Source organism: Muntiacus reevesi, chromosome 3 (assembly GCF_963930625.1).
Source record: "Muntiacus reevesi chromosome 3, mMunRee1.1, whole genome shotgun sequence".
Lineage (NCBI taxonomy): Eukaryota > Metazoa > Chordata > Mammalia > Artiodactyla > Cervidae > Muntiacus > Muntiacus reevesi.
Window position 1 is genome coordinate 262,638,716 of NC_089251.1, and position 26,590 is coordinate 262,665,305.

At 39.1% G+C, this 26,590-nt stretch overlaps 2 protein-coding genes and 1 long non-coding RNA gene across 10 annotated transcripts in view; 2 read left to right on the top strand and 1 right to left on the bottom strand.

Moving 5' to 3' along the window:
• Positions 1-2,285, top strand: part of LOC136165470 (uncharacterized) — a 17,364-nt gene extending 15,079 nt beyond the window's left edge. For both annotated transcript variants that reach the window (XR_010662520.1, XR_010662521.1), the window contains exon 4: positions 1,014-2,285. This is a non-coding gene — a long non-coding RNA (uncharacterized lncRNA). The remainder of the gene's footprint in view (positions 1-1,013) is intronic.
• The window catches only part of ORMDL1 (ORMDL sphingolipid biosynthesis regulator 1), an 11,128-nt gene extending 6,953 nt beyond the window's left edge, over positions 1-4,175 (bottom strand). The window contains exons 1-2 of one of the 3 annotated variants that reach the window (XM_065931925.1): positions 4,030-4,175; positions 2,292-2,472 (exon numbers count right to left, since the gene is read on the bottom strand). In XM_065931925.1, coding sequence (XP_065787997.1) covers positions 2,292-2,465 — 174 coding nt within the window. In that variant the 5' untranslated portion in view covers positions 2,466-2,472; positions 4,030-4,175. Of the gene's footprint in view, positions 1-2,291; positions 2,473-3,592; positions 3,725-4,029 lie in introns of those variants that run through there. The other 2 variants (XM_065931926.1, XM_065931928.1) reach the window with 2 other exon arrangements.
• A 63-nt stretch (positions 4,176-4,238) lies between these two features.
• PMS1 (PMS1 homolog 1, mismatch repair system component) overlaps positions 4,239-26,590 on the top strand; it is a 106,511-nt gene continuing 84,159 nt past the window's right edge. For all 5 annotated transcript variants that reach the window (XR_010662519.1, XM_065931919.1, XM_065931922.1 and 2 more), the window contains exons 1-3: positions 4,239-4,375; positions 12,872-13,023; positions 16,948-17,130. Coding sequence is in view for 4 of the 5 variants with exons in the window: in XM_065931919.1 (XP_065787991.1) it covers positions 12,892-13,023; positions 16,948-17,130 (315 nt within the window). In the remaining variant the exon portion in view is untranslated. The remainder of the gene's footprint in view (positions 4,376-12,871; positions 13,024-16,947; positions 17,131-26,590) is intronic.

Here is a 26,590-nt window from a genome sequence, read left to right on the forward strand (position 1 = left end):
TAAGATTGGGTCTCTTTCTTGCCTCTGTACTATTTTCAACTAGTTTTGTATGTCACACAAAGAACTTGGCATTTTACTATGAATGCAACAGAATCATTGAGAGACTTAACAGTATGTCTTGAACAAACATGAATTTTAAAAATATCACTCTGACAAACTTGAATGAAGGAAAGTAGAGTAAAGGAGCATCAAGGAAACCAAGTAGGAATAAGCTACCTGAGGGGAAAAAAGGGCATGAATTATAGCAGTGTCAGTAAGGATCAAGCTGAAGACAGTAAAACAGGACAGGGCTTTGACTAAATGGCTGTGAAATATAAAGAAATAAAAGTTACCCGAAGACGAGTGTGACCATATGTACTAGTTTGCATGGGTAGTCCTGATTTATACTTATTCTCTTAAGGTTGTTATTACTAGAGCTCTCTTTTACTCTCAAAACTGTCTTGGTTTGGATGATACATTATATTAATCACTTTACCTTTGACATTCAGCTATGTGACTTGGCTTGCTGTACAGATAGTGGTGCCTTTAGATTAGATTAGGAACAAAGTCCAGGAACAGACTGTGGTGGGTGGCAAAGAATATATCAGGAGTGAGTGTAATTTATACTTGTTTGGCTTTAAGGTGCAAGGTGATCTGGCAGTATTAACATGACCATTAACATGGTCATCATCATTTAACATGTAGAAACTGAAAATACAGATAGATGAAGTAACCTAGGTAGAATATATATCATAAGAAGGGATGAAGAAGAAAATCTTGGTAACAGCAATACTCAAGAGGAAAAGAGAAGCAAGAGGAAGTAGTAAAGGAGGGATCCAAAATATATCCAGGAAAAAGCAGTCCCATGGAAGCCAAAGGAAAAGAATTCCAATAAAAGGGATATGACTAGCATCAAATATTTCACAGATCACTATTTAAAAATAGTGTTAAACATTCCTTTCAACATCTATCATATAAAATAAACTAATTGGACATTCATTTGTTTCTACCACATCATCTTTGTCCCTCTCCAGTCAACTTCAAGGTTTCCCAGGTGGCTCAGTGGTAAAGAATCCGCCTGCCAATGCAGGAGATGCAGGTTCAATCCCTGGGTCAGGAAGATCCCCTTGCTTAGGAAATGGCAACCCACTCCAGTGTTCTTGCCTGGAAAACCCCATGGACAGAGGAGCCTGGTGAGCTACAGACCACCAAGTCACAAGAGCTGACATGAATAAGCATGAACAGCCAACTTCATCTACTTTCCAGAAGATTTAAAATAAATCATACTAATTAAAAAAATCTATTTCTCCTACACTTTTCTGTTTTAAAGTTCTAAGTTTCTCATTTTGGGTATATTTAAAACAAATACAGAGTTAATCTGGATTCAATTAAAAGTCTCAAATAACTAGATTTCTCCCTTTGCATTCTACTTTAATAGTTGGTTAAAGACAAGAAAAGTCACTATCAGGTTTTTTGTTTTTAAATAGGCAATTTCCAGAAGTGCCTAATATTGTCAGTATTCGGTATAACCTCTGGTACTTTGTAGAGCTATTATATAATACAAAAGAGCAATAGTTAACAGGAAGAAGCTAAGGCACCATAAGTTTTTGAATCATTTCAGTCAGATTAAACTCAAAATTTCTATACTGAAACAGAAAAATATATTTATACAATTTAGAAAGACTTAACAAGGGTTTAGACCACAGATGTTCATTAGATTCTAGTTAACCAAAAAACATACTTACTTCTGATGCATTCTGGTTAATCAATATATTATAGTAGTCTGAGTTAAAGCATCTTGTAATTTTTGCTAAAATGACCTTTTTTTTTTTTCCAGATTCTATAAAACCAACAGGAGAAAAAAAAAAAGGTCTTACTTATAAAAAGGGCCCAATGTTTAAATATAAAGGGATAGAAAAATATCTTATTCCAGATAAGAATTCTTCAAAACTGTCATAGATATAAAAAAATCACTGAACTGTACGCTTTAAATGGGTGTATTTTATATAACTCAAATTGTTTAAATACTGAGTCATGTGTTTTTCTTTTAATATAAAACTTTAAGCTTCTTAAAAAGTTGTTTAAATACATATAACATAAATGTACCATCTTAACCATTTTTAAGTGTACAGTTCTACAGTATAAGTACATTCACAATGTTATACAACCATTACAACCATCCATCTCCAGAACTTTTCATCTTACAAACCATTACCCGTTGAACAATAATTCCCCATTTTTTCCTTGCCCAGTCTCTGAAAAATCATTAAACCTTAAGGTTTTAAGTATTTAGTATAAGGTGAAATTCTTACCAGATTATGTATAACATTTGTTAAAGTCCAAGCAACAGGAACACTGAAGAAAGGAATACTGAGTAAAACAATGTGAAGCAAGCCAACTCCCAGTGCATATGTCAGCCACATACCACGGCTGTTCATTACACGGGTATTCGGATTCACCTCGCTGTGGGCAACGCCAACATTCATGTTTGCGCTGCAGAAAAGCAATGAAATGAATCAACACTGATGTAACTGGAAACCCAAATAATCCTAATTTTGACATGATAAAATAAGTGTGTTACTGGGATTACTTTTTTTCCCCTCATCGTTCTGAATAGAACAGACCCTCCAAAAATATGCTACTTCCACATGCCCAGGAGGTCAATAGTTCTTCACATCCGACTCTAAGGTAAGACACACAAGACTTACATAAACAGTTAAAATTCCTTTCCTAAAGCTTGTCTTCAAGCATGTTGGTTTTACTAAATGAAACCATGGGCAGGAAAACTCAAACTGAAAGAGAAAACCTACATTTTCTTATATCATGAGAGCAAAGTGAAAACTCAGGAAGTAAGTTTACCAACAGAATAATATAAAAAAAAAAAAGCAAAGTTAACCTAAACCAGTCTGTTCTGAGTAGCCAGACTCTTTCCTACACCTAACAATGTATCCATACAGTGGTCAGAGTTCAAATCACTCCTTTAGGAACACTGAAAATCAGAGAAACATAATGAGGTGGAAATTTCACATGGTCAAAGGATAAGGTTTCTCTCTCAATCTTGTTATACAATTAGGTTAAAACAAGGAGTCTTTCTTCTGGACGTTGTAATTCTGGTCACCGTTCCTAAAATACTGGTTTTTTCTCTTTCCTTCCTCCCCCTCCCCTTTCTTTCTTTCTGAGATTGAGGGATTTGGGGGGGGGGGGGGCAGTGCTACACTGTATTGGGAACAGCTCTGAGTTAAAGATATACAAACCCTTTCCATTACAGAGTTAGCACTGAAAGAGGAAATTTCTCCTAACTCAATCCAACAAGTATTTCCAGAGTACAATGGCCCTCTCCCTCCAAAAATCTATAGGCTTACGGTGATGAAAGTTGGTTACACTAAAAACATCAAGTCAGTCTCAAATTTAAACGTGTAAATATGTCTTCCAGTCTAAATATCCACCGTACATAATATATAATTTTTATATGCTATAAACTGTACTTAGAACATGCCACCACACAAGGTGCTTTCCCCACTTGCGACAGGATTTCTTTTTAAATGCTCGAAAGACTTTAAAATCTACATCTGAGGCGGAAGGCAAAGACTGATCCTCCCCCAGGACAGAAAACCTTTTCAGGGAGTCTTCCAGGGAGTCCGCCGCGCCACTTCAGGACCGGCAAACAATGACTTCACAGAGCAAAGAACCCTCTCGGCGCTGCCCTCGCGGATGCAGGGAACCCAGGGACCGCCCGCTACACAACCAAGGGCAGCCTTCCCCAGCGGTCGGAGCTCCCGGGTAGTGGGAGCTCAGCAAAAGCCGCTGTGCTATCGACAAACCGTCCCGACTCCCCACCCCTTTCTTCTCGGAGCTGCACATCCCGTCAGAGCCGGGACGCGACGACGGGGATCTGGGGAGCAAGTCGTGGGGGCCACTTGGCTCGCATCGCCAGCAGGGCGCCGCGGATGGAGCCAAAGTCCACCTTTCCCCTCAAGTCGAGGGCCTGCCAGCAGCTCCCCACGGCACCAGGGAGCAGCACAGCCCCTGCGGCCGTTCGTGGCCACTCACCCGCCGCCCCACTCCCGGCAGCCGGACAGAAGCAGTACCAGCGCCGCGGAGGCGAAGGCGGCGTCTCCTCAGGCCGGATGCGAGTAGTCAAGCTCAGCGCCGCGCAGCGCGGCGCGACTGGCGGAAGCTCTCCCTGCGGAAAGCGCTGCCCGAGGATTGGCTGAGGGCGGCGCCAATCCCAAGTTCGCCGGACTGGGCGGGACTGAGGGCGGAGCGCTCCGTGTCTGCCCCGCTCCGCGCGCGCTGTGGGTGAGTCGGGAATCAACGAGGCCGGGCCCAGGCTCCCGTCGGGACGCTGGCCGGTCCGCTAGTGGACTGTAATTGCCCACCTCGCGCGAGCAAGCAGGTAGTGTCGTGTGGCCAACGGGCATTCATTGTTATATTGTCGTAGGCTCGGGAGCGTCCTCCTCAGACCTCGTCCTGGTCTGGGCGCCAGTACCGGGGGCCGCCAGGGGCGCCCCTCCCCCTCTCCACTCGCCGAGCGGGAAGCAGACGCCGCGGGGCTAGCGGGCGCGCACACGTGGGTAGCCGCCTCCCACCAGCTGCGGGCCTCCATAGTGTCTGAACTTTCTTGACTAAACGTTGTCTCAGCCCATTCCTCAGATCCTTGTGGGTGCAGGTCTTAAAGTTCGCCAGGCAGAATTTTACCTCCTGACAGCCATAATTCAGTCCGTCTTGAGTGGGAGGGTAGGCTTTATAATATTGTATGTTGTAGCATCATGCAAGTGGAGCAAGCAAACTTTTCGGTTGACCGTGATTTTTACTTACGTCATTCTGGGTCTCTCTACACGCTGAACACGGATACTTGTTTGCTGAGGAAATGTCGGTTCCACGAATTTATTTATTTATTTTGCCGCTCCCCGTGGGTTGCAGGGAGGCTTGTGGAGACCTTGGTTCCCAACAAGGGATTGAACCCGGGCCTTGGTAGCGAAGTGAAATATTAACCACTGAACCGCCTGGGAAATCCCTTGAGAATTGATCTTAGTCAAGATAAGGGAGGGGAAAAATCAGATTATTTGTAGTTATCTTTGAAGTTGAATTTCATTACCTTCGCAATACCCAGAGTTTATTTGTAATGCTGAAATAACTTTCAGTGGGCATTTCAAAATTGGTGTAAGAGAATGCTGACTATATATATGCGTGATTGCCCAGTTGTCAAGTCATGTCCAACCCTTTGTGACCCCATGGACTGTAACCTGCCAGGCTGCTCTGTTCGTGGCATTTTCCAGGCAATACTGGAGGGTTGCCGTCTCCTTTTCCAGAGCATCGTCCCTAGCCAGGAATTGAACCCGCATCTCCTGTGTCTCCTGCTTTGGCCGTCAGATTCTTTACCACTGAGCTACTTGGGAAACCCTACATATATATATATATATATATATATATATATATATATAGCGTTTCTTTATTTTTTTTTATTTTTATTTTTATTTTTTTTTATTTTTCAGTGGGTTTTGTCATACATTGACATGAATCAGCCATAGAGCTACACGTATTCCCCATCCCGATCCCCCATCCCACCTCCCTCTCCACCCCACTCCTCTGGGTCCTCCCAGCCCACCAGGCCCGAGCACTTGACTCATGCATCCCACATGGGCTGGTGATCTGTTTCACCACAGATAATATACATGCTGTTCTTTCGAAACTTCCCACCCCAGAGACTTTTGAACTCTGTGGGAGAAGGTGAGGGTGGGATATATATAGCATTTCTATTGCCCCTGTGAAACCAATTGTTTTTTTTTCTTTTAATTATTTCATTGTATTCTCCCTGAAGTTTATCTATGACTTCTCTGATCTTTGCTTCTTTTTTAGATGCATTGTTATCCTTAATTGATTTCCCTGATTATCAGCCCTCTTTTGGTAATGTTTGATTTACCCCTCAGCAAATATGGAAGACTGATTCCTGACATTCTTAGACATTCTGTGCTGTGTTTCCTAAGCCTGATATCCCTTTTCAAAGATGCCATTTGCTACACATTCAGTAGAGTGCTTGTTGCAAAAGTTATGCTAGGGATATAAGATTAATATACAATCTCTGTTCTCAAAGAGCTTTCAGTCAGGAAGGGACAGAAATACAGTACTTAGAATAATTTGTGATGAGTTTGGGGTTAGAAGTAAGGGAAAAGTGCTCTGGGAGTACAGAGGAAGGAGAGTATAATCTGTTGGGGCAAGGATTGGAGCTGATAAGAAAGGCTTCCTGGAGGAGGTCCTACTTGAACTAAATCTAGAAGTATGGTTAGAAGTCATTAGTAGAGAAAGGGAACTTTATGTTCCGAGGAAGGAATCAGGACTGCTACATTAAGAGAGATAAATTGTATAATATGACTGATCTAGTATGTTATTTGGAGAAGAGTGGGATGAGATTAGAGAGATAGAGATCCAGTTGTTAAGGAGTTTGGATTTAACCTAATAGTTGGAAATTTTATAAAATTTTAAGTAGGATAGCAACAGGACTAAATTATATCAAGAACAGTGTAGGTGGTTGAGATCCCAGGAAAATATCAATTATCTGGTTATTGCAGTAGTTCAGGGGAAAATTGTTAAGGGGCTGAGCAGAGGTAGTACCATAGCTTTAGAGAGGAAAGAACTAGTTTGAGAGATATTTAAATAGTAGGATAGATAGGACTGGGTGGCAGGATGTAGAGAGTGAGGAGAATTTCAAGGATGACTCAAGGTTTCTAATTTTGCATCGTGAGAATGGATGAACATAGCCTTTGGAGTCAAGCATGCCAAGGTATGCAGGTGTGCCTCTTTCACTTAATAGTTGTGTGATCTTGGAACAAGTTATCAAGCTTTTAAATCTTGTTTGTGATAGAGGAATGACAGTATACATAAGCTTGTGAGAATTAATTTTATATGTATTCATATATAAAGTAACTTATGTAAGTATTTTTATTATCAAATAAATTCAGGAAGAAAGTTAATTAGAGAAAGATCCGCGATCTCCTTGGGTCATGTTAAGTTTAGGGTGCCTCCCTGTCACCTAAATGATGATATTTAGAAAGTAGTTGGAAACTAGGCCCTGAATTCTAGAAAAAAAAGCCTGGTTAGGAGGTACAAGTGATGTGTAGGGGATGATATGGAGGCCAATTAGAATACATAAAGGAAGGGAGGTCACTTTTCCTAATGTTTACCTTTGCATGAGGTAAGTGCTGATAAAATTACTTTTTGTGACCCCCTTTATTAATATGTGAAGTACTCTGAATACTCTTGTGTTGCATCCAGAAATATATAATTCCCTGCATTCAGACATTGTTTAGGTCAGGACACAGGTGTGTTAGGTGAGCCAAGTTCTTTCAGAATGTAGGGTGAGCAAAGGGTCATTCCTGGCTCAGTGATCATGAAGGACCAGGTTATAAATGATCCTGAAATTGGGTCTAGAATGATAGTTTTGCATTAGGAGAGTGTGGAGGTGCAGACAGGGTGGGATTGCTGGCAAAGTAAGATTAACATTTTTGACTGCTCTCAGTAAGAACAATGTGCTAATAAGATAAATAACAAAAGTGGGAGGTGTGAAGGGGGAATAAGAAGAGAAGTTCCCTTTTATAAATACCTATTTTGAGGTATCAGTGACGCTGATTGTAAGAAATGCTTTGTCTTAACTTGAGAGAGGTCACTGTAGGGATGTAGATTTAGATGTGATTCTACAGCTGAAGTTTTGGGTTTTAAGGTGTATAAGAAGAGTGGAGGGATTATGGAATGCCCATTTTCTGGGAGGAGAGTGAAGAATATATGAAGAGATTCAAGAGGTATAGGTGGATGTATAATTCTTGAGAATTAAACAGTTATCATCAATGTCACATGCTTCAGGGATGTCAAGGAACATGAGTTCCGAGAAAAGGGTTTGATGACGGAAGAGCTCATTGGTGAACTTCAGAACAGAATCCTAACAGTGGTTGTATACACTGTTTTGCAAGGGTTTTAGAAGTGAGTCGGTGATAGAGAATTGGTGACAGTGAATATAGGTTACTTATTTAAGTTTGGCTTCATAAAGAAAGAAGATAATCATAGAGGTAACAGGGTTGAGGGAAGAATTTTTGTTGTTGTTGTTGTTTTTTGTTTTTGCTTTCAAGGACAGGATGACTAGAGGTGGGGTGGGACTAAAGAAACTAGGTGAAATTGTTAGCTGAGAAGAAAGAGACATTAGTCTGAGACTCAGGGAGGAAGGATGCGTAAACATTTTAAGAAGCCAAAGAACACAGTGTGGGGAGAAGGTAAAGTGTGTGAAAGTAGAGATCATGCTGTGGTCTGCCTTGACCTCAGTAGATAGAAGAGGAGGAAGGTTGAAGTGAAATTAGGGACTTGGGAGCAGGAAATAGATTTTGGAAGAAGTTATAGAAGAATGAGAAGTTATAGAGAATGAGACGAAGATGATGAGATGAATAAAAAGATTGTGCAGAAAGGGAAGGTTGAGGTGAGGCTAAGTTAATACCCCAAAACTTGATTAATGTTTTTCTTACATCCTTGAGACTCTCAAAATGAGGAAGCAGACTTCTTAAATCCAAGCCTAATCTGATTTCAAGCTATGGGTTAGCTCCTGTTGGGGGTAGTTAGAAGTCTGCTCAGTGTGTAGGTAGGGGGGTGGGGGATTCATTTACTAGTTTGGAGGAATTCAGTTTAGTCCAAAGGTCCTGGGATCTTTTGGCATGTATATGCTAAGCACTGTAATAAGTTGTATGAAAGTGAAAGTTGCACAGTCGTGTCCTGCTTTTGTGATCCCATGGACTGCCTGCCAACACTTAGTCCATGAAATTCTTCAGGCAACAGTACTGGAATCGGTTGCCATTTCCTTCTCTAGGGGATCTTCCTGACCCAGGGATCAAACTGGGGTCTCCTGCATTGCAGGCAGATTTTTTACCAACTGAGCCACTAGGGAAGCCCAATAAGTTGTATACATCATTTTATTTACTTCTCGGGAGGAGAACGGGATGACAGAGGATGAGATGGTTGGATGGCATCACCGACTCAATGGACACGAGTTTGCGTAAACTGGGAGTTGGTGATGGATAGGGAGGCCTGGCATGCTGCAGACCATGGGATTGCAAAGAGTCAGACATGACAGCGACTGAACTGAACTGACTTCTCACCGTAGCCATATGATATCATTTTTATCTCTAGTTTGTAGATTAGGTGATTAAATTTTAGAGTTTAATTTTCTCAACATTTATATAATTATTAGTGTAAAGACTAAGCCAAAACCAAAGCAGTGTGATTTCAGAGCTTGCTCTTGTAACCACTACTGTCTCCAGCACTGTGCAATCGAACAATAGTACCAGCCATATATGGGCTTCCTGGTAGCTCAGCTGGTAAAGAATTAGCCTGCAATGCAGGAGACCCCGGTTTGATTCCTGAGTCAGGAAGATCCCCTGGAGAAGGGACAGGCCACCCACTCCAGTATTCATGGGCTTCCCTGGTGGCTCAGATGGTAAGGAATCCACCTGCAATGTGGGAGACCTGGGTTTGATCCCTGGGTTGGGAAGATCCCCTGGAGGGGAGGGCATGGCAATCCACTCCATTATTCTTGCCTGGAGAATCACCATGGTCAGAGGGGCCTGGCAGGCTATAGCCCGTGGGGTTGCATATATGTATGCACACACACTTAAATTTTATGGTAGTCACGTTAAAAGGGGAAAAAATTAAGGGAAATTAATATTTTATATAATCTAATATATTCAGAATATCATTTATTTTTAATCAATGTAAAAAATTAATTAAATTTATTTATGTATTTTACACCAAGTTTGACATCCAGAGTGCATGAGGACATCGCAATTGGAGTAGCCCTGTTTCACGTGTGAGCCGTCACAAGTGGCTGGTGACGACCGTGTGTGTGCTAGTTGCTGATAGTACTATGGAGTTATGTACCTTTAGACCCGAGGCCAGTCCAAAGCCCGGGGACAGGACAGAGGGTGCCTTTTGTTGTGACGGCATTAATTTGTGTGACTGTTGTGGCCCTGGAGCAGCTGACTGTGTCCTGTTCCCTGACTGACTGGGGAGGCCTCCTGGCCAGTGAGAGCCACAAAGAAACACCAAAAGGTGGTTGTTGACAGCTCCTCTCCTAAGACTGGGCTACCCCCAATTACGTATGTTGTGTAATTAGGAGTTAATTGTTAGAAAAGAATTTTCAGTGTTTCTGTACATAATGATCATGGTAATGAGAATACTGTATATTTCATATGCCTTTATCATTTACATAACATTTTGTGTGTATTTTCTTGTTTGATTCTCACAACAGAGTAGTGAGATATTATCCTCATTTGTAAAAGTAATAAGTTGATTTTATAAAGGGATTTCAGTAATGGCACTCCAATGGCAGAAAATGAAGAGGATCTAAAGAGCCTCTTGATGAAGTTGAAATAGGGGAATGAAAAAGCTGGCTTAAAACTCAACATTCAAAAAACTAAGACCATGACATCCGGTCCCATCACTTCATGGCAAATAGAAGGGGAAAATGTGAAAGCAGTAACAGATTTTCTTTTCTTGGGCTCCAAAATCACTGCAGATGGTGACTGCAGCCATGAAATTAAAAGATGCTTGCTTCTTGGAAGGAAAACAATGACAAAACTAGACAGCATATTAAAAATCAGATACATCACTTCGCCAACAAAGGTCCATGTAGTCAAAGCTATGGTTTTTCCAGAAGTCATGTACAGATGTGAGATTTGGACCATAAAGAAAGCTGAGCACTGAAGAATTGATGCTTTTGAGCTGTGGTGTTGGAGAAGACTCTTGAGAGTCCCTTGGACTATAAGGAGATCAAACCAGTCAATCCTAAAGGAAATCAGTCCTTTAGAATATTCATTGGAAGGACTGTTGCTGAAGCTCCAATACTTTGGGCACTTGATGCGAAGAGGCTACTCATTGAAAAGACTCTGATGCTGGTAAAGATTGAGGGCAAGAGACAAAGAGAGTGGCAGAGAATGAGGTGGTTGGGTGGCATCACTGCCTCAATGGATATGAGTTCCAGCAAACTCTGGAGGATATGAAGGACAGGGAAGCCTGGGGTACTACAGTCCATGAAGTCACAAAGAGTTGGAAATGTCTTAGTGACTGAACAACAGCATACAAGTGATAAGTTGATTTTACAGAGGGATTTCAGTAAGCTTCAGTTTATGTGACTAAACATGAACACCCAAACTTGTTTTTTTAGACTCTGGTCTGGCATATTTCTCCATTGTGCTAATCAGCTTTGCCTTGTGCAGAGCAGAATGTCGTTATGAATTGTGAACAGTCAACACCATTCAGAAGTCAGTGTATTGACTACTTCCCAACATTCTGTGTAACCTTAGTGGCTATATTCCATTTCTTGCTCAATTACTTATTCTTAAATTTTATGTCACTCTGCTTGTTTACATCTGAGTTGCCTGAGAAAGACTCCTAAACAGAAACCTTTTTATTTTGTTTGTCTTTGGTATCATTGTTTTGTTTGAACCTAGATTCCATAGGATCATACCATCATGGTGTGCATGTAACAAGTCATGGTAAATTAAGGACATACTTAGGGTTCTTGTATGGGAAAAGAACAATTTTTTTATTCACATACCCGCCAGTTATAGCCCCCATTTTATTGTCAGATAAAATCATAACTCTTGAGGAACTTGTATGTTATCAAGCTACTGCTGCTGCTGCTGCTAAGTCGCTTCATTCGTGTCTGACTGTGTGTGACCTCATAAACGGCAGCCCACCAGGCTCCCCCATTCCTGGGATTCTCCAGGCAAGAACACTGGAGTGGGTTGCCATTTCCTTCTCCAATGTGTGAAAGTGAAAAGTGAGAGTGAAGTGACTCAGTCGTGTCTGACTCGTAGCGACCCCATGGACTGCAGCCTACTAGGCTCTTCCGTCCATGGGATTTTCCAGGCAAGAGTACTGGAGTGGGTTGCCATTGCCTTCTCCAGTTGTCAAGTTAGTATTCTTTAATTTATTGAGATCTTTTCTGAAGTTAGGCATTAAAGTAGATGCAAACCCCACTCCCTGCAGATTTTGTATACATGACTTCCGTATGGGTTTTTTTGTTTCTTTGCAAAAGTTTCAAGATGGAGGGTTTCATGGCTTAAAACAATTACTGGTAGAGAGATTGGATATACAAGTTGGATTGTCATGTAAGGGACCTTGAATGCCAGAACATGGATTTGAGCTTTATCTTATTTTGGCTTTGGGGAGCCACATGATTAGAAAGACGTCTTAGGCTCAGTGTACAGGAATGGCACCCCACTCCAGTGTTCTTGCCTGGAAAATCCCATGGAGGGAGGAGCCTGGTGGGCTGCCGTCTATGGGGTTGCACAGAGTCGGACATGACTGAAGCGACTTCGCAGCAGCAGCAGCAGCAGTAGCAGTGTACAGGATGGTAATCTGATGTGATATGTTGGAGATGTGACCAGTTTAGATTAACGGTAATTCTGGAGTCTAGATTCCCTAACTCTAAAAGAGCTCAGTAATTAAAAGAGATAATTGTAATTCATTGAAATGTATCGATGATTAATGATGTTCAAGAGCTACCGCCATTAAGGCACATGACTGACATTCTCTGCTTATCAGTTGGCAGCACCATCTGGTCATTCCTAGCCAGGCAGGTCATATATTACACTTATTACATGATTGTTCTTACCATTCTTCAGTTAGTAACATAGTGTGACTTACCAAATAATTTCTCTGTGCCTTAGTCTTACAATATGCAGATGATAATGGCATTTATTTTAAAGGATATTCATAAGAAATAAGCAATTGAATACTGTATGTGCTTAAGAGTAGAGCCTGACATACAATGAGACTCATAACCAAACTGCTATCAGTTTTGTTAGGAATGTTTAACAGTTTTTATTTTTACATCTTATGGTTTATTTTCTAGCTACTGTGCTGAAAGCTAGAATGAAACAGTTGCCTGCAGCAACAGTTCGCCTACTTTCAAGCTCTCAAATAATCACTTCAGTGGTCAGTGTTGTAAAAGAGCTCATTGAAAACTCCTTGGATGCCGGTGCCACAAGCATAGATGTTAAACTGGTGAGTGTTCTTGAGATGCTACCAACTACCTTTAAAGCAAAAAAAGAGTTGAACAGATGTTTTCTCCTTATAACTATTACCTTTCTTTTCTTTATATACCGGTAAATTATTTTTAGAACATTGAATCCTTTGTCTTATTTAAGTGTATATCCTTAAAAATGCGTTTTAGTTTAAATCAATATACAGTAACACTAAAGGAAGTCATAAAGGAAAGCTTTTTCTTGAGGACTCTTTCACATAAAAAATGAACTTAATTTGTCCATATTTTCTGCTACTACTTACCTTTGGTTATATGTGCTTATTTGTTTTATATATTCTCTGTTTTTTCTACTTAATCTTCTTTCAGAACTGTGTCCTTTGTTGCTTCATAGTTTTCACAGTTTTAAATTTAAGTGCTACATATTAAATCATTTGAGTTAATATGACTTATGAAACTTGCTATGATTTATTGCAATGAGTCTGAACCCCTACCACCTCTATTATAAATTACTAGCTCATGGAGGTAAGGTCTATATTTTTTTGTGTTCTCTACACCTGTTCAGTATATGGTACTGAACATGTTAAATAAATTTGTTTGAGTGAATGTAAGAATGCATTTTTTTGTAATCTCCTGGTCATCAGATATTCATATTATTTCTGGTATTATGGCATTAGCAAGAATACTGATATGAATATCTTTGTAGGAAAGAGACCTTCCCTTTTCGTATACATGTGCATGTATTATATATATATTATCCCTTTTTATCCTTATAATAACTATAAATTAGCTACTACTACCCATTTTACAAATAATTAAGATTCTAAGAACTTTCTCAAAGTCATGTAAGTATGGTAGTAAGTAGTGGAGCTGAGATTATATTCCAGATCTTTATGACTCTAAAACCTTTCAAGATTTTTCGTCAATGCTAGTGGTTCTCACAACACTTGGGTACATCAGTAATTTTAGTGAGTTTGTTAAAACAGTTATTGGGCCCCAGAATTTCATATTCTAGGTAGGGCCCCAAATTTGTGTTTCTAAGAAGTTTCTGGTTGATGGTGAGAACCACTGTTCTATCCTGTGTTAGACTTGTACTTTGATTTTAAATGATACAGTAAAAGCTTTATAAATATGAAAAAATTAAAATTAAAGACATTTCCTTTTTCTTAAATGTTTTATATAGTTCAGTCTGATAAGAATACAGTTGATAATACTTAAATAGGATTAGATAATTATAACTGACAAATTTAACATAAGAATCTTAAGCAGGCAAACATAAATCTTATTCTGAAAGGTCTTGGAAGAAAAATATAGTTTTTAAAAATAGTTTTACAGAGCCAACAGAAGTTCTCTTTAAAAAGTAAATTAAAGTACACATTTTTATCTGGTTATATATTTACGTCTCTTGACTTTTATCAGTTTCTGGTTTGTAGAATTTTAAAACAAACTCTGTTGCTCTATATAATAAGACCTGTTTTATTATAGTTTCATATATTAATAACTGTCCTGGGTAGGAATGTTTTCATAATTAGTAAATTAAATGTGTTGACATTATTTCAGACATTTAAACAGATGATTGTATTGTTTTACTCAGGTGCCTTGAGTTTTTACTTGTATTGAAAGACTGGCATTTCTATAGTTAATTATTTTTCTATAAAACAAAGTAGACAAGCTGTCTCCAGGATCATAATTTTAGATTAAGGGAGAGATAAGAAACTAAATCTTAGGTGACTCTCCCCAGCACTTTGTATTTCTGCTAAAAAGGCATGACACAGTATCATATAATTTTAGGTTATTAAAAAGGTACTGTATTATTTTTAAATAACAATCATTATAACTGTAGGAAGATTTTTCCCCGTGTATAACTTGCATTTATAGCCATACACATAAAACTCTGTGAAGTAAAGCTCATGATAGAAGTTTGCTACCAAATTTAAAATGTGTACTCATAGAAAGTGTGATGACCATAGGAATTTATGCTTTGTATTTGCAATGTATGCATATTTTTAGTATTAAATTACCCATATTAGGCCATGATTTGTTTTTCCTCCTTCATTTTCAAATTAAAAACTCACTGAAATTGCTAATTAGGTGTATTTTCTCAGTAGTGTGTTAGATGACTATTTGCAGAAAGAAATTAGGAAAGTTGTAATGTAACAGATTTTTATTTATTTATGACTACAATAAGTAGTCCAAGTGAGAAAGTATTAAAAATCAGATTGAATATTGATAATTGCTGGGCTCTTGGTGGGTCGAACCGGGTGTTGTTTTCGATGGTGATGGTATTCTGTTTTATTTGGGAGATTATATATACACAAAGCACCCTTCAGCCTTGTCGTGGCGAAGGGGTTTGTATAACTCAGTGAGGCTGTGAGCTGTGCCGTGCAGAACCGCCCAGAACAGATGGATGACAGGCAGAGTACTTCATGCAAAATGCTGAGCTGGATGACTCACAAGCGGGAATCAAGACTGCGGGGAGGAATCAACAACCTCAGATATGTAGATGATACCACTCTAATGCAGAAAGTGAAGAGAAACAGAAGGGCCTCTTGATGAGGGTGAAAGAGGAGAGTGAAAAAGCTGGCTTAAAATTCAACATTCATAAAACTAAGATCTTGGCATCCGGTCCCATCACTTCATGGCAAATAGAAGGGGGAAAAAGTAGAAGCAGTGACAGATTTTCTTTTCTTGGGCTCCAAAATCTCTGCAGATGGTGACTGCAGCCATGAAATTAAAAGACACTTGCTCCTTGGAAGAAATGCTGTGACACACCTAGACAGCATATTAAAAAGCAGAGACATCACTTTGCTAACAAATGTCCATATAGTCAAGGCTTTGGTTTTTCCAGTGATCATGTTCGGATGTGAGAGTTGGACCATAAAGAAGACTGAGGGCTGAATCATTGATGATTTTGAACTGTGGTGTTGGAGAAGACTCTTGAAAGTCCCTGGGACTGCAAGGAAATCAAACCAGTCAATCTTGAAGGAAATCATCCCTGAAATATTCATCAGAAGGACTGATGCTGAAGCTCTGGTACTTTGATTACCTGATGGGAAGAACTGTGTCATTGGAAAAGGTCCTGATGCTGGGAAAGACTGAGGGCAGGAGGAGAAGGGGGCAGCAAAGGATGAGATGGTTAGATAGCATCACCAGTTCAGTGGATGTGAATTTGAGCCAACTCCAGGAGATAGAGGATGACAGAGGAGCCTGGTGTGCTGCAGTCCATGGGGTTGCAAAGAGTTGGATACAACTTAGTGACTCAACAAATGCAACAATACATACAAAGGTCTATATAACTTTGAAGAATATTTCTGGGGAAGTTTAAATCTAAGTACCATTACATAGAAACAATTCAAGGGAACCTTGAATATCATACTGATATTATTTTACACTGAGTCTGAGTCTAAGGAAAACAAGGAACTTGCCCATTGTACCATAGCTAGGAATTGGTGGAGTTAAGAATTTAAACTCTTAACTTCTTTAATGTTAAGTTTACATGCTGTGCTGTGCTTAGTTGCTCTGTCGTGTCCAACTCTGCAACCTCATGGGCTGTAGCCCACCAGGCTCCTCTGACCATGGCAATTCTCCAGGCAAGAATACTGGAGTGGGTTGCCATGCCCGCCTCCAGGGGATCGTCCCAACCCAGGGATTGACCCCAGGTCTCCTGCATTGCAGTTGGGTTCTTTATTGTCTGAGCCACCAGGAAAGCACAAGAATGATGGAGGGAGTAGCCTATCCGTTCTCTGGGGCATCTTCCCGACCCAGGAATCGAACCACAGTCTCCTGCACTGCAGGCAGATTCTTTACCAGCTGAGCTACCAGGGAGGTCCTAAGTTTCCATAAGAGATAGATAAATGACAAAACTGTTTCATTTGTGTTACCTTCTGTCTCTAAATGTGATAATAATTTAATGTCTTTATATACTAAAGTATTGTTTAACTTCATAGGAAAACTATGGATTTGATAAAATTGAGGTGCGAGACAATGGTGAGGGTATCAAGGCTATAGATGCACCTGTAATGGCAGTGAAGTACTACACCTCAAAAATAAGTAGTCATGAAGATCTTGAAAATTTGACAACGTATGGTTTTCGTGGAGAAGCCTTGGGGTCAATTTGTTGTATAGCCGAGGTAAGGTAATTTGTATTGATCATTTTAGCAGTTTCATTATAACATGGTATTAGAATTAAGAGAAAACTCACCCAGAATTTGGCTTTTTTTTTAACTGTGTAAAATACATGTAACATTTACCATTTTATTGTGTAAAACAGACATCAGATTTACCAGTTTAGTCATTTTTAAGTTTACAATTCTGTGACATTAAATGCATTGGCTGTGTTGTGTAGGCCTCACCCCTGTCCATCGCCAGGACTTTTTCATCATCCCAAACTGAAGCTTTACCCATTAAACAATCAGCCCCTATTCTCCTTTCCTCCATTCACTGGTCACCAATAGTGTACTTTCTGTCTCTATGAGTGACTATTTAGGTGTGTCTTATACTTGGAATCATACAATATTTATCTTTTGTGTCTGGTTTATTTCACTTAGCATAATGTCTTTAGGGTTCATACATATTATAACATGTATTAGAATTTCATTCTTCTTAACGGTGAATGATACTCCATTATATGTATAAACCATATTTTATTTATTCATTCATCTGTCAAGAGACATTTGGGTTGTTTCCACGTTTGACTCTTGTGAAGATTGGTGTACAAATGTCTGAGTCCTTGCTTTCACTTTTTTGGGTATATACCCAGAAGTGGAATCGCTGGTTCAAATGGTTCAGTAATCCCCCTTACCCATGGTTTTGCTTTCTGTGGTTTCAGTTACCGCAGTCAACCACTGTCAGAAAATATTAAGTGGAAAAATTCCAGAAATAATTCATAAGTTATGTGCCATTCTGAGTAGCATGATGAAATATTATGTAGTTCTGCTCTGTCATTCCTAGGATGTGAATTGCCTGTCTTATGTATCCACATTGCATACCCTGCCAGCCTTTTAGTCACTTTCTAGCTGTGTGAGTTACCAGATCTGTCAAGGTATTATAGTGTTTGTTTTCAGAGGAGCCCTTATTTTACTTAATAATGGCCCCAAAGTACAAGAGTAGTGATGCCAGCAATTCAGATAGTCTCTTACTGTGCCTGATTTATAAATTAAACTTTATCTTAGATATGCGTATTTAGAAAAAAACATAGTGTATAGAGGGTTTGAGACTATCTGCAGTTTCAGGCATCCACTGGGGATTTTGAAACGTGTCTCCTGTGGATAAGGGGGACTACTGTAATTAATTTTTTGAGGGATGGCAAAGAGTGTTTTTCAGTGGTAATATAAGAGGGAAAAAATGGTTTAGTCGTCTAATGGCTTGGAAAAGTATTAAAATTAAACAGATAACTATAAGCATTTCTCAGAGCCTTTACTGTACTAAAGTGCATTATGAATCTCTGAGGTTGGTGGTTTCCAATAGGGACATTTCCTGCTCACTTGGCTATGAAACCCTTTTACTGAGATACCTATCACTGATAATCCTGCTCTGCTGTGGAACACACTCTGGGAATACTGCGGTGATCAACACAGATAATTAGACTGTGCTCTAGAGATATGTAAAGAAGGCAATGGCACCCCACTCCAGTACTCTTGCCTGGAAATCCCATGGACGGAGAAGCCTGGTGGGCTGCAGTCCATGGGGTCACTAAGGGTTGGACACAACTGAGCGACTTCACTTTCACTTCTCACTTTCATGCATTGGAGAAGGAAATGGCAACCCACTCCAGTGTTCTTGCCTGGAGAATCCCAGGGACGGGGGAGCCTGGTGGGCTGCCGTCTATGGGCTTGCACAGAGTTGGACATGACTGAAGCAACACAGCAGCAGCAACAGCAGCTAGATATGTAGAGAAGGAGATGGCAACTCACTCCAGTATTCTTGCCTGGAGAGTCCCATGGACAGAGGAGCCTGGTGGGCTACAGTCCATGGGGTCACAAGGAGTCACACACAACTGAGCAAACACTCAGTCCCTCACTAGAGATATGCAATGACTTGGGCTAAACCCTAGTGAGAATTTTCCTCTCCTGACTGTTAGATGTTTTCAGTGTCTATAAACCCTTCATTCAGTTGATGTCTGACCCACTGCGTTGCCTAGTGTGAATTCTATGTCACTGCCTCTTCCCTAGATCACGCAACTGGTTTTTGGCAAAGCCCATCTAGAACCTTGATCTCTTCATTTCCATGTATATCAGTTACGTTTGATCACTAGTTCCTTTGTGCTGTACTGTTCTCTTCTGTGTTAAGGTCTGTTTTACAATGTGATTGTGTGCCAGTAGAGTGACGCGGTAATTGTGAGGGTCTCTTTAGCTACCTGCGTTTGCCTGGTGGCTGTGTATCCTTTCATTTGTGCTTACTGCTGTTTGGGTGAGAATGCTCAGGTGCAGTAAAATGATGGGACTTATTGTCTCAGAAAAGTGGCAAAGATATGAGATACTGTTGCTGTTTCATTATCTATTTAGTAATCTAGTCTCCCCAACAGTGATCCCTTCTCCAGGCTTCTCGGTCTTCCCTCAGCCCTTCCCTCAGAGTGTCTGTGTAAAGTACGTTTTCTCCATTTTTGGAGGAAAGGTCCCATCTAGGTATTCACTTCCTCTTTGACTTCAGGGCTCTGTAAGCTGATGCCTAAGAAAGAAAGAAAAATTGTGGGTTATGGAGGAGGGAAAGTTGAAAGGATGAAGTTATGCTATTCTAGCTCAGAGGACCTTGCTTGTTAGAATCCAGATGTTCAGACATCAGTAAAGGAGAAAAGACCTTGTCATTCCTTAAGTGTATAGTGTGTGAAAATCTCTATCCAAAATCTTGCACACCCTGTGCTTTCTCTATCTTTCTCAGCACTTGCTTTATTTAGGGTTCACTGAGTCTCCAAAATTTACTGGCCATTGCCCAATTTTATCCCCGTAGACTGTATATTGGAGCCTATAGTCCTGGAATCTTGTCGAAAGAGTGTTGTTTTTTTTTTTTTCAAATTGGGATGTGATTTGTTCCTGAGAGGCTTTGAAGCTCCCAGTACCGAATACTGTTGTTTGAGTTCTCAGGGCTGTTTTAAAAACTGTATTATTTGTTTGAGGGTAAAGTATTTGACTTTTTAACTGTTGTCCAAATTTGGCAAATAGTTGTTAAGCTTTATTTTGACAGGTATTGTTAAATAATATATTGTTCAACCTTTCTGTATTTTCTATTAGATGTGTATATTAGTCTTTCGGAACTGAAGTTGGTCATTATCAACTTTGTCTGCTAGGTGGCAGTACTATACTTAGTCTTTTAAAATACATTGTACATAAGTTATAATTTATCCAAATCTTCACTGTAGTTATGACTTTAGATGGCAGTTTGGCAAGTCTTTATCCAGTGGTACTCTGCCTTGTTTTTTCATTTGATTACTTAAGTCCACTTAATATCCAAATTTATCGTTTGATCTCGGTTCATTTTTGAGGTATTTGAATGTCTTGAGTATAAATACTTAAAATAATTTTGTTCATCAAAATTACAAAGGAGTAAAAGAGTTGTCATTATCACAATGATAGAAAACTGTAAGCTTTAAAAAATTATGTTTGATTTACATATTTCAGAGTCCAAAGTTTATCTTAGAAAATATTCCAGTATTTTATGGAATATTTTAAGTCTTGTAAGTCTTTGGGAAAATCACACACAGATGTGTGTGTGTATGTGTGTGTAAATTTTTATGTGTGTATACTTCAGATCAAGATTAGACCACTATCAGCAGCCCTGAAGGTCTCTAGCATTCCCGCTCCCAGCTAGTATGCCTCAGAAGGTAGTGGCTCTTCTGATCGGTATCACAGAGATTAGTCACACCTGTACTTGATCTAAATGGATTCTTACAGTATATCCTCTTCTGTCACAGATGATCTGGACTGTTTCTGATACAAAGGATTCCGGTATTAGTAGTGGACCCTTACCCACTTTACACAGGGCAACCTTGTAAAGGCCCTCTTCTGATCAAGAACCGGAAACAGCTCTGCCGTGCTGTTCCTGCTCCAGAGTGCCCCCCAGGGCCTGCCAAGGCCTGCTGTGACTGTGGCACAGCCCCACTTCTCTTTCTGTCTTGCCCCCACAAATGATCATCTCTGGAGCACTCCCCAGTGCTAGGCTCCATCTTAGTCTCTCATGGTTTAGTCTCCCCATATTATTGATCAGAAAATGAGGTTTTCTGAAGCCAAATGCCAGGTTTTCTTTTCTTTTTAAAAATATTTATTTATTTATTTTAATTGGAAGCTAATTACTGCACAATATTGTAGTGGTTTTTGCCATACATTGACATGAATCAGCCATGGGTGTACATGTGTTCTCCATCCTGAACCCCCCTCCCACCTCCCTCCCCATCCCATCCCTCAGGGTCATCCCAGTGCACCAGCCCTGAGCACCCTGTCCCATGCATCGAACCTGGACCGGCGATCTGCTTCACCTATGATAATATACATGTTTCATGCTACCCTCTCAAATCATCCCGCCCTCGCCCCTCTCCCACAGAGTCCAAAAGACTGTTCTTTATATCTGTGTCTCTTCTGTGTCTAGCATATAGGGTCATCGTTACCATCTTTCTAAATTCCACATATATGTGTTAGTGTACTGTATTGGTGTTTTCCTTTCTGACTGAACTTCACTCTGTATAATAGGCTCTATTCATCCACCTCATTAGAACTGATTCAAATGCATTCTTTTTAATAATGCCAGGTTTTCTTAACCCAACTTCAAAACAGTCTAATAATAAGTCAGCTAAAGTTTCTTTATCTACTGTATGTGAGTGGTTTATTTCAGAGGAACTGTGCACAGTGAAGTAAATGGAATATGAAAGTTGTGATCTCTTTAGAGACACATAATGTATCCATGGCAAAGCCAAAAATTCATTTATGATTTCACACCTCTCAGTACTGGGTTTTCCACAGTAGCTCATGCTGCTTTCTTACTAGCATGATTAGGAAGGTATTAATAAGTTTAAAAATGCCTCATTAAAATAATGAATGTACTCAGGTCCATAGTGCGCAATAGAGATTTTATCAAGGAGTAGTCAAGTTGAAATGTATATTGGAGGCTTCTGATTCGATTTCAGAAACACAGAAAGAAATAGATAGTTCTTAAGGTCAATTATATTTTAAAATTAAAACCTATTATCCAGAAAGACAAATTAATGAGTGCTTTTTTTAGGGAAAAATATTACTTTTTAAACAATATTCTTCACCATTCAGAAAGAATTAAAGTTGCAAGTATAGAAGTTACATGTTTACTTTAAAGGCTCCAATTTATTTTGAAAATTTTTGGATAGAGATTGTGATTACATAATAAAAATTAGTGATTTGGTTATTTTATTGGCCAAACGAACTGATGTAGATAAATTTAAAGTCATACAGATGTAAATCATTTCTGACTAGGTAAATTGATAATAAATAATTGAGATATAGTTTTGTCACATAGCCATCGCTCAAAACTCCAACTGTTGAAATTATCTTGTGTTAGATTATTTTAAAGTTAGTCATAATTTTAGTTATAAAAAGAAAAATTAAGTAGACTTTCAGTAAAATTGGCTGTCGAAATTTAAAATACATCTAATTCTGGTTGTTTTAATTTATGCAATTTTAAAAGAATGAGCAGTTTTCCTAACTTATCAATTATAAAATGACTTCCAGTCAGTCCAAAAGAGTAAAAAATAAATTTTTATAACAGAGTGATATTTAAAACTGGAATTACCTGTTTCCATAATCTGATGAATGTGTCAGTGACTGAAACAAAGTGATTCATATGTTTTTTTTTTTTTAATTATGACATTAAGCATACCATCTCTTGAAATTTATTGTTGTGAAACAGTAATTTTGGGATATTCGTCAGTCTTCAGTGTTACATTCTGGTACTTATTACTAAACATACGGACTAGAATGAGCTAGAGATAGTGAAAATCCTATTTTGACATGTCCATAAAAAGTTTTAAGAAGACTCTTTGTATATATTCTTTCTACTGCATAATAAAATACACAATAAAATCCTTCTAGGCTGATATTTTATATATATATTATGTTAAAACTATTTTTTTCTCCAGAGAAATGTATAAGAAACTCTTTAAGAGTTTTGAACTAGATTTTAAATGGAAGCTAAGTCACATCTCAGTTTTTGGGGCAATATAGGATATTTTTAATTTGTTTTGTTTTCTGCAAATTAGAACGAACTCTGGACAGGGACTCAGAAACCTAATTATCATTTCCAAGAGTGTGAATAAGAGTTGGCCAAAAGCATAAAACTTTTCTGAGTCTTTTTTTTTTTTTAATTTGTAAAATGGAGATTATGATTTGAGGATCAAATGAAATCATATATATTAAAGTATCTTGAATATGGTCATGTGCCATACAGATGAAATTACTTTTACTCTGGACTTGAATGTGAAAAGTAGTATGCATCTGTATCACACAGGTGATAGAATCATCAGGCTTACTCATTCTCTTGTTTGTAATCAGTATTTCAACTTCACTTTCAAAGTTTATGCGAACCCCTCAACATTTTGGGAAGTCCTTTATAAAATTTAACAGCCATGCCTAGGTAAATTCCTTCTAATTCTCACCAGTGGTCTTTATTCTATAGCTTAAATTTATTTTTTTTCCTCTTGTTTTTCCCTTGGAAGAATTAGAAGAGTTGATGACCATCCTCTTGCATGACGCTCATGTTTATTGATTCATTCATCCAAAATTTTTAAAGTGGTTATAATGTGCTGAGTGTTAGGTTGGTCTGTCAAATTCATTATACATTTTGTGATGAGATGATAAGGGATATATAAGTTTGGTTTTGTTTTATGTACATTGAACCTCCATGGCTTAAATGGAGCAGAAGCAGCAGCTAAGTCATTCTGTTTTGAAGACAGAAGTTGGGATGCCCTTATTTGTGGTCCAACAGAACTGTAGAAGAGTAGAGGGCAGTCTCTAGCTTCATTCTGATGCTTCCTGCTCCCTGTGACACAGTGCAGGATACTCCTGTGTCCCTGAGAGCCATTGTGGTAAGGCTTTAACTAGAATAGGCACAGAATTTTTGAAGCAGTTGGTATATCATGTTTCCTAAATGCAACTTTCTCACTGATAATAAAACTGTTGAAAGGAGAAAACCCAGGGCCAGGATCTCCCTGTTGCTGGTGTCACACAGTGGAGTATCTGGGGGAAGGCTTTGAAGTCATAATGTACAGCTGTAGGCAGACAGGCAGGTGTACTCACACTGAGGAAGAAAAAGACATGTCAGTGATCCGTGTGTAGTTCATATTTCAACTGAATCATGAGGACCATTTACCTTAGTTCTCAGATTTATGTTTTTGTACCAAAGTGTTTGTCCAAAAGTCAGCAGAAACAAAACAAAATCAAAAAACCTCCACAGAACTTTAATTATCTTAAATGAAATTTTGTCAGGAGAGGATTTTTTTTTTTCATGAATTCAAAGATCTATCCTAAGCTTTTAATTTACTTACTTTCTGAAACATTGAGAAAAATAGTACTTATCTGAATCTTAAATGCTTTTATGCAACTTTAACTTTGTAATAGTATTATAATTTCTTGAAACTCATTAACTAGACCAGAGAGTCAGTTTTTAACAGTTGATAATTAATATAACCTCTAAGGACTTCTAAAACTTCTTTTAAAATAAACATCTCATTTTAAAATTCTTTAAAATAAATTTATTTCTTCTCTTGAGAACACCACTGGAGTCATTCACTGCCACAGTTCCTCAGTGTCTCTAGTCAGAAGCACCAGTAATAATTTGTAATATTAGAGATGCTTCTGATGGTAAAGTTATTACCAATTCAGATGTGTTAGCTGCTGCACAGCTAACAGCAGCTAACACATTCTGAACCTGTGCCTGGTCCAAAAAAAGGTTTCCTGTCCAGGACACAGGGTCATATGATGAAATGAACTCTTGAAATACAATTCCTTCCTCTGAGGAACACACTGTGTTTTATGAATTTGTGAAACTTTGCTTGCGCATGTTATCCCTCACTGTCTTTTACGGTGAATTACAAAGGATTTCCTCTCTAAATAAATTTTCATATAAACAATTTAGTTTTTAAAATTTTAACACTGGAAGATGATATTATGTTCTTTTTTTTTTTTAAACTTTAACATAAATGTTGCATTATGACCACTAAGGTTCTGTTTTGCCTTTTAGCACTTGAGTTTATTCATCTAGGCTCGAGTGTGTTTACTGTTCCCTATTGGTTTAAGGCTAAATCTGTAAAATGCTTTGAAGTAGTTAAAGCAAAAACCCATGTAACCTTATGAAGTATTAGCATCATCTTCATCTTATCATCACCCTTCTCTTAAGATGATAGTGTAATCGTTTATCCAGGACCATCTAGCTGGCCACTGGCAGAGTTAGTACTGGAACTCAGAGTCCCAGGGCTGCCTCTGCTTAGTGACACCCGCTTACGTCAGGTGGCTAGCTCTTTCGAGAATAGAAATAGAATTCAATTGACCTTGGCATTTTGGAGCAGTGTTTGGTTAAATATAGAATTATTTTTAGAGGGACAATCATAAAGTGATTAAATTAGAAGTAGGAAGGAAAATCTCTAGCAATTTCTGTCCTCTTTGTTTTTAACAAACTTTACTAGAGGGAATCACTATTGGACACAACAGAGTTGGGATGTAGCTGGGGAGATGGAGATTGGTTACCAGGAAGACTTTTAAAATACACCTTTTGAACCATGAAGTGTATTACTGGGAATAGAAGAATCACTTGAGAGTGTACAGAGGCTCACAGCTTTGTTTCAGGTACAACTTTTATTTGGTAGCAAGATTATTTTCATTTATTTTATTTATCTATTTTTAACTGTTGACTGCACCGGGTCCTCCTTGCTAGGAGCGGGCTTTCTCTGGTTGTGACAAGTGGGTCTCCTGTCCGCTGCTGTGCTCAATCTTCTCTTCGTGGTGGCGTCCGTTGTTGCAGAGCACCAGCTCTGGGGTGCACGGGCTTCAGGAGTGCAGCTCATGGGCTTGAGAGCTCAGGAGTTGTGGTTCACGGTCTTAGTTGCCCCACAGCATGTGGAATCTTCCTGGACCAGGGATCAATCCCCATATCCCCTGCATTGGCAGGTGAATTCCTAACCACTCGACCCCTGGGGAAGTCCTCAGGGACAACTTTTTGGGGGGGAACATTTATGACAGAAATAGCAGTCTGCAGCAATGAGCCTCTAATAATGATTTTATGGACATCACCCTTGGAGAAAATTTAACAGACTCTGCTAGTACTTTAACAGACTCTGCTAGTACTATGAGCTAGAGAAGGGGGTGTGTGTGTGAGTGTGAGTGAGTGTGTGTGTGTGTGTGTGGTGACTGGTATTGCCTTCAAGGTACCCACATGTTCCACAGAGCCATCTGGCCTACCATAAATCAGGGCATGGTTAGGACTTGGTGACAGAATCATCAAATGTAGACCCAACTGGACCTAGATGAATTCCAGTAGTGGTGCTGAATCTTTGTGGCTTCTTTCTAAATTATATAGATGTATTTAAGATAGTCAGCTCTGCTTAGTCCAAGGATGACTGAGAAAGATTGTGCCCGATTTTGG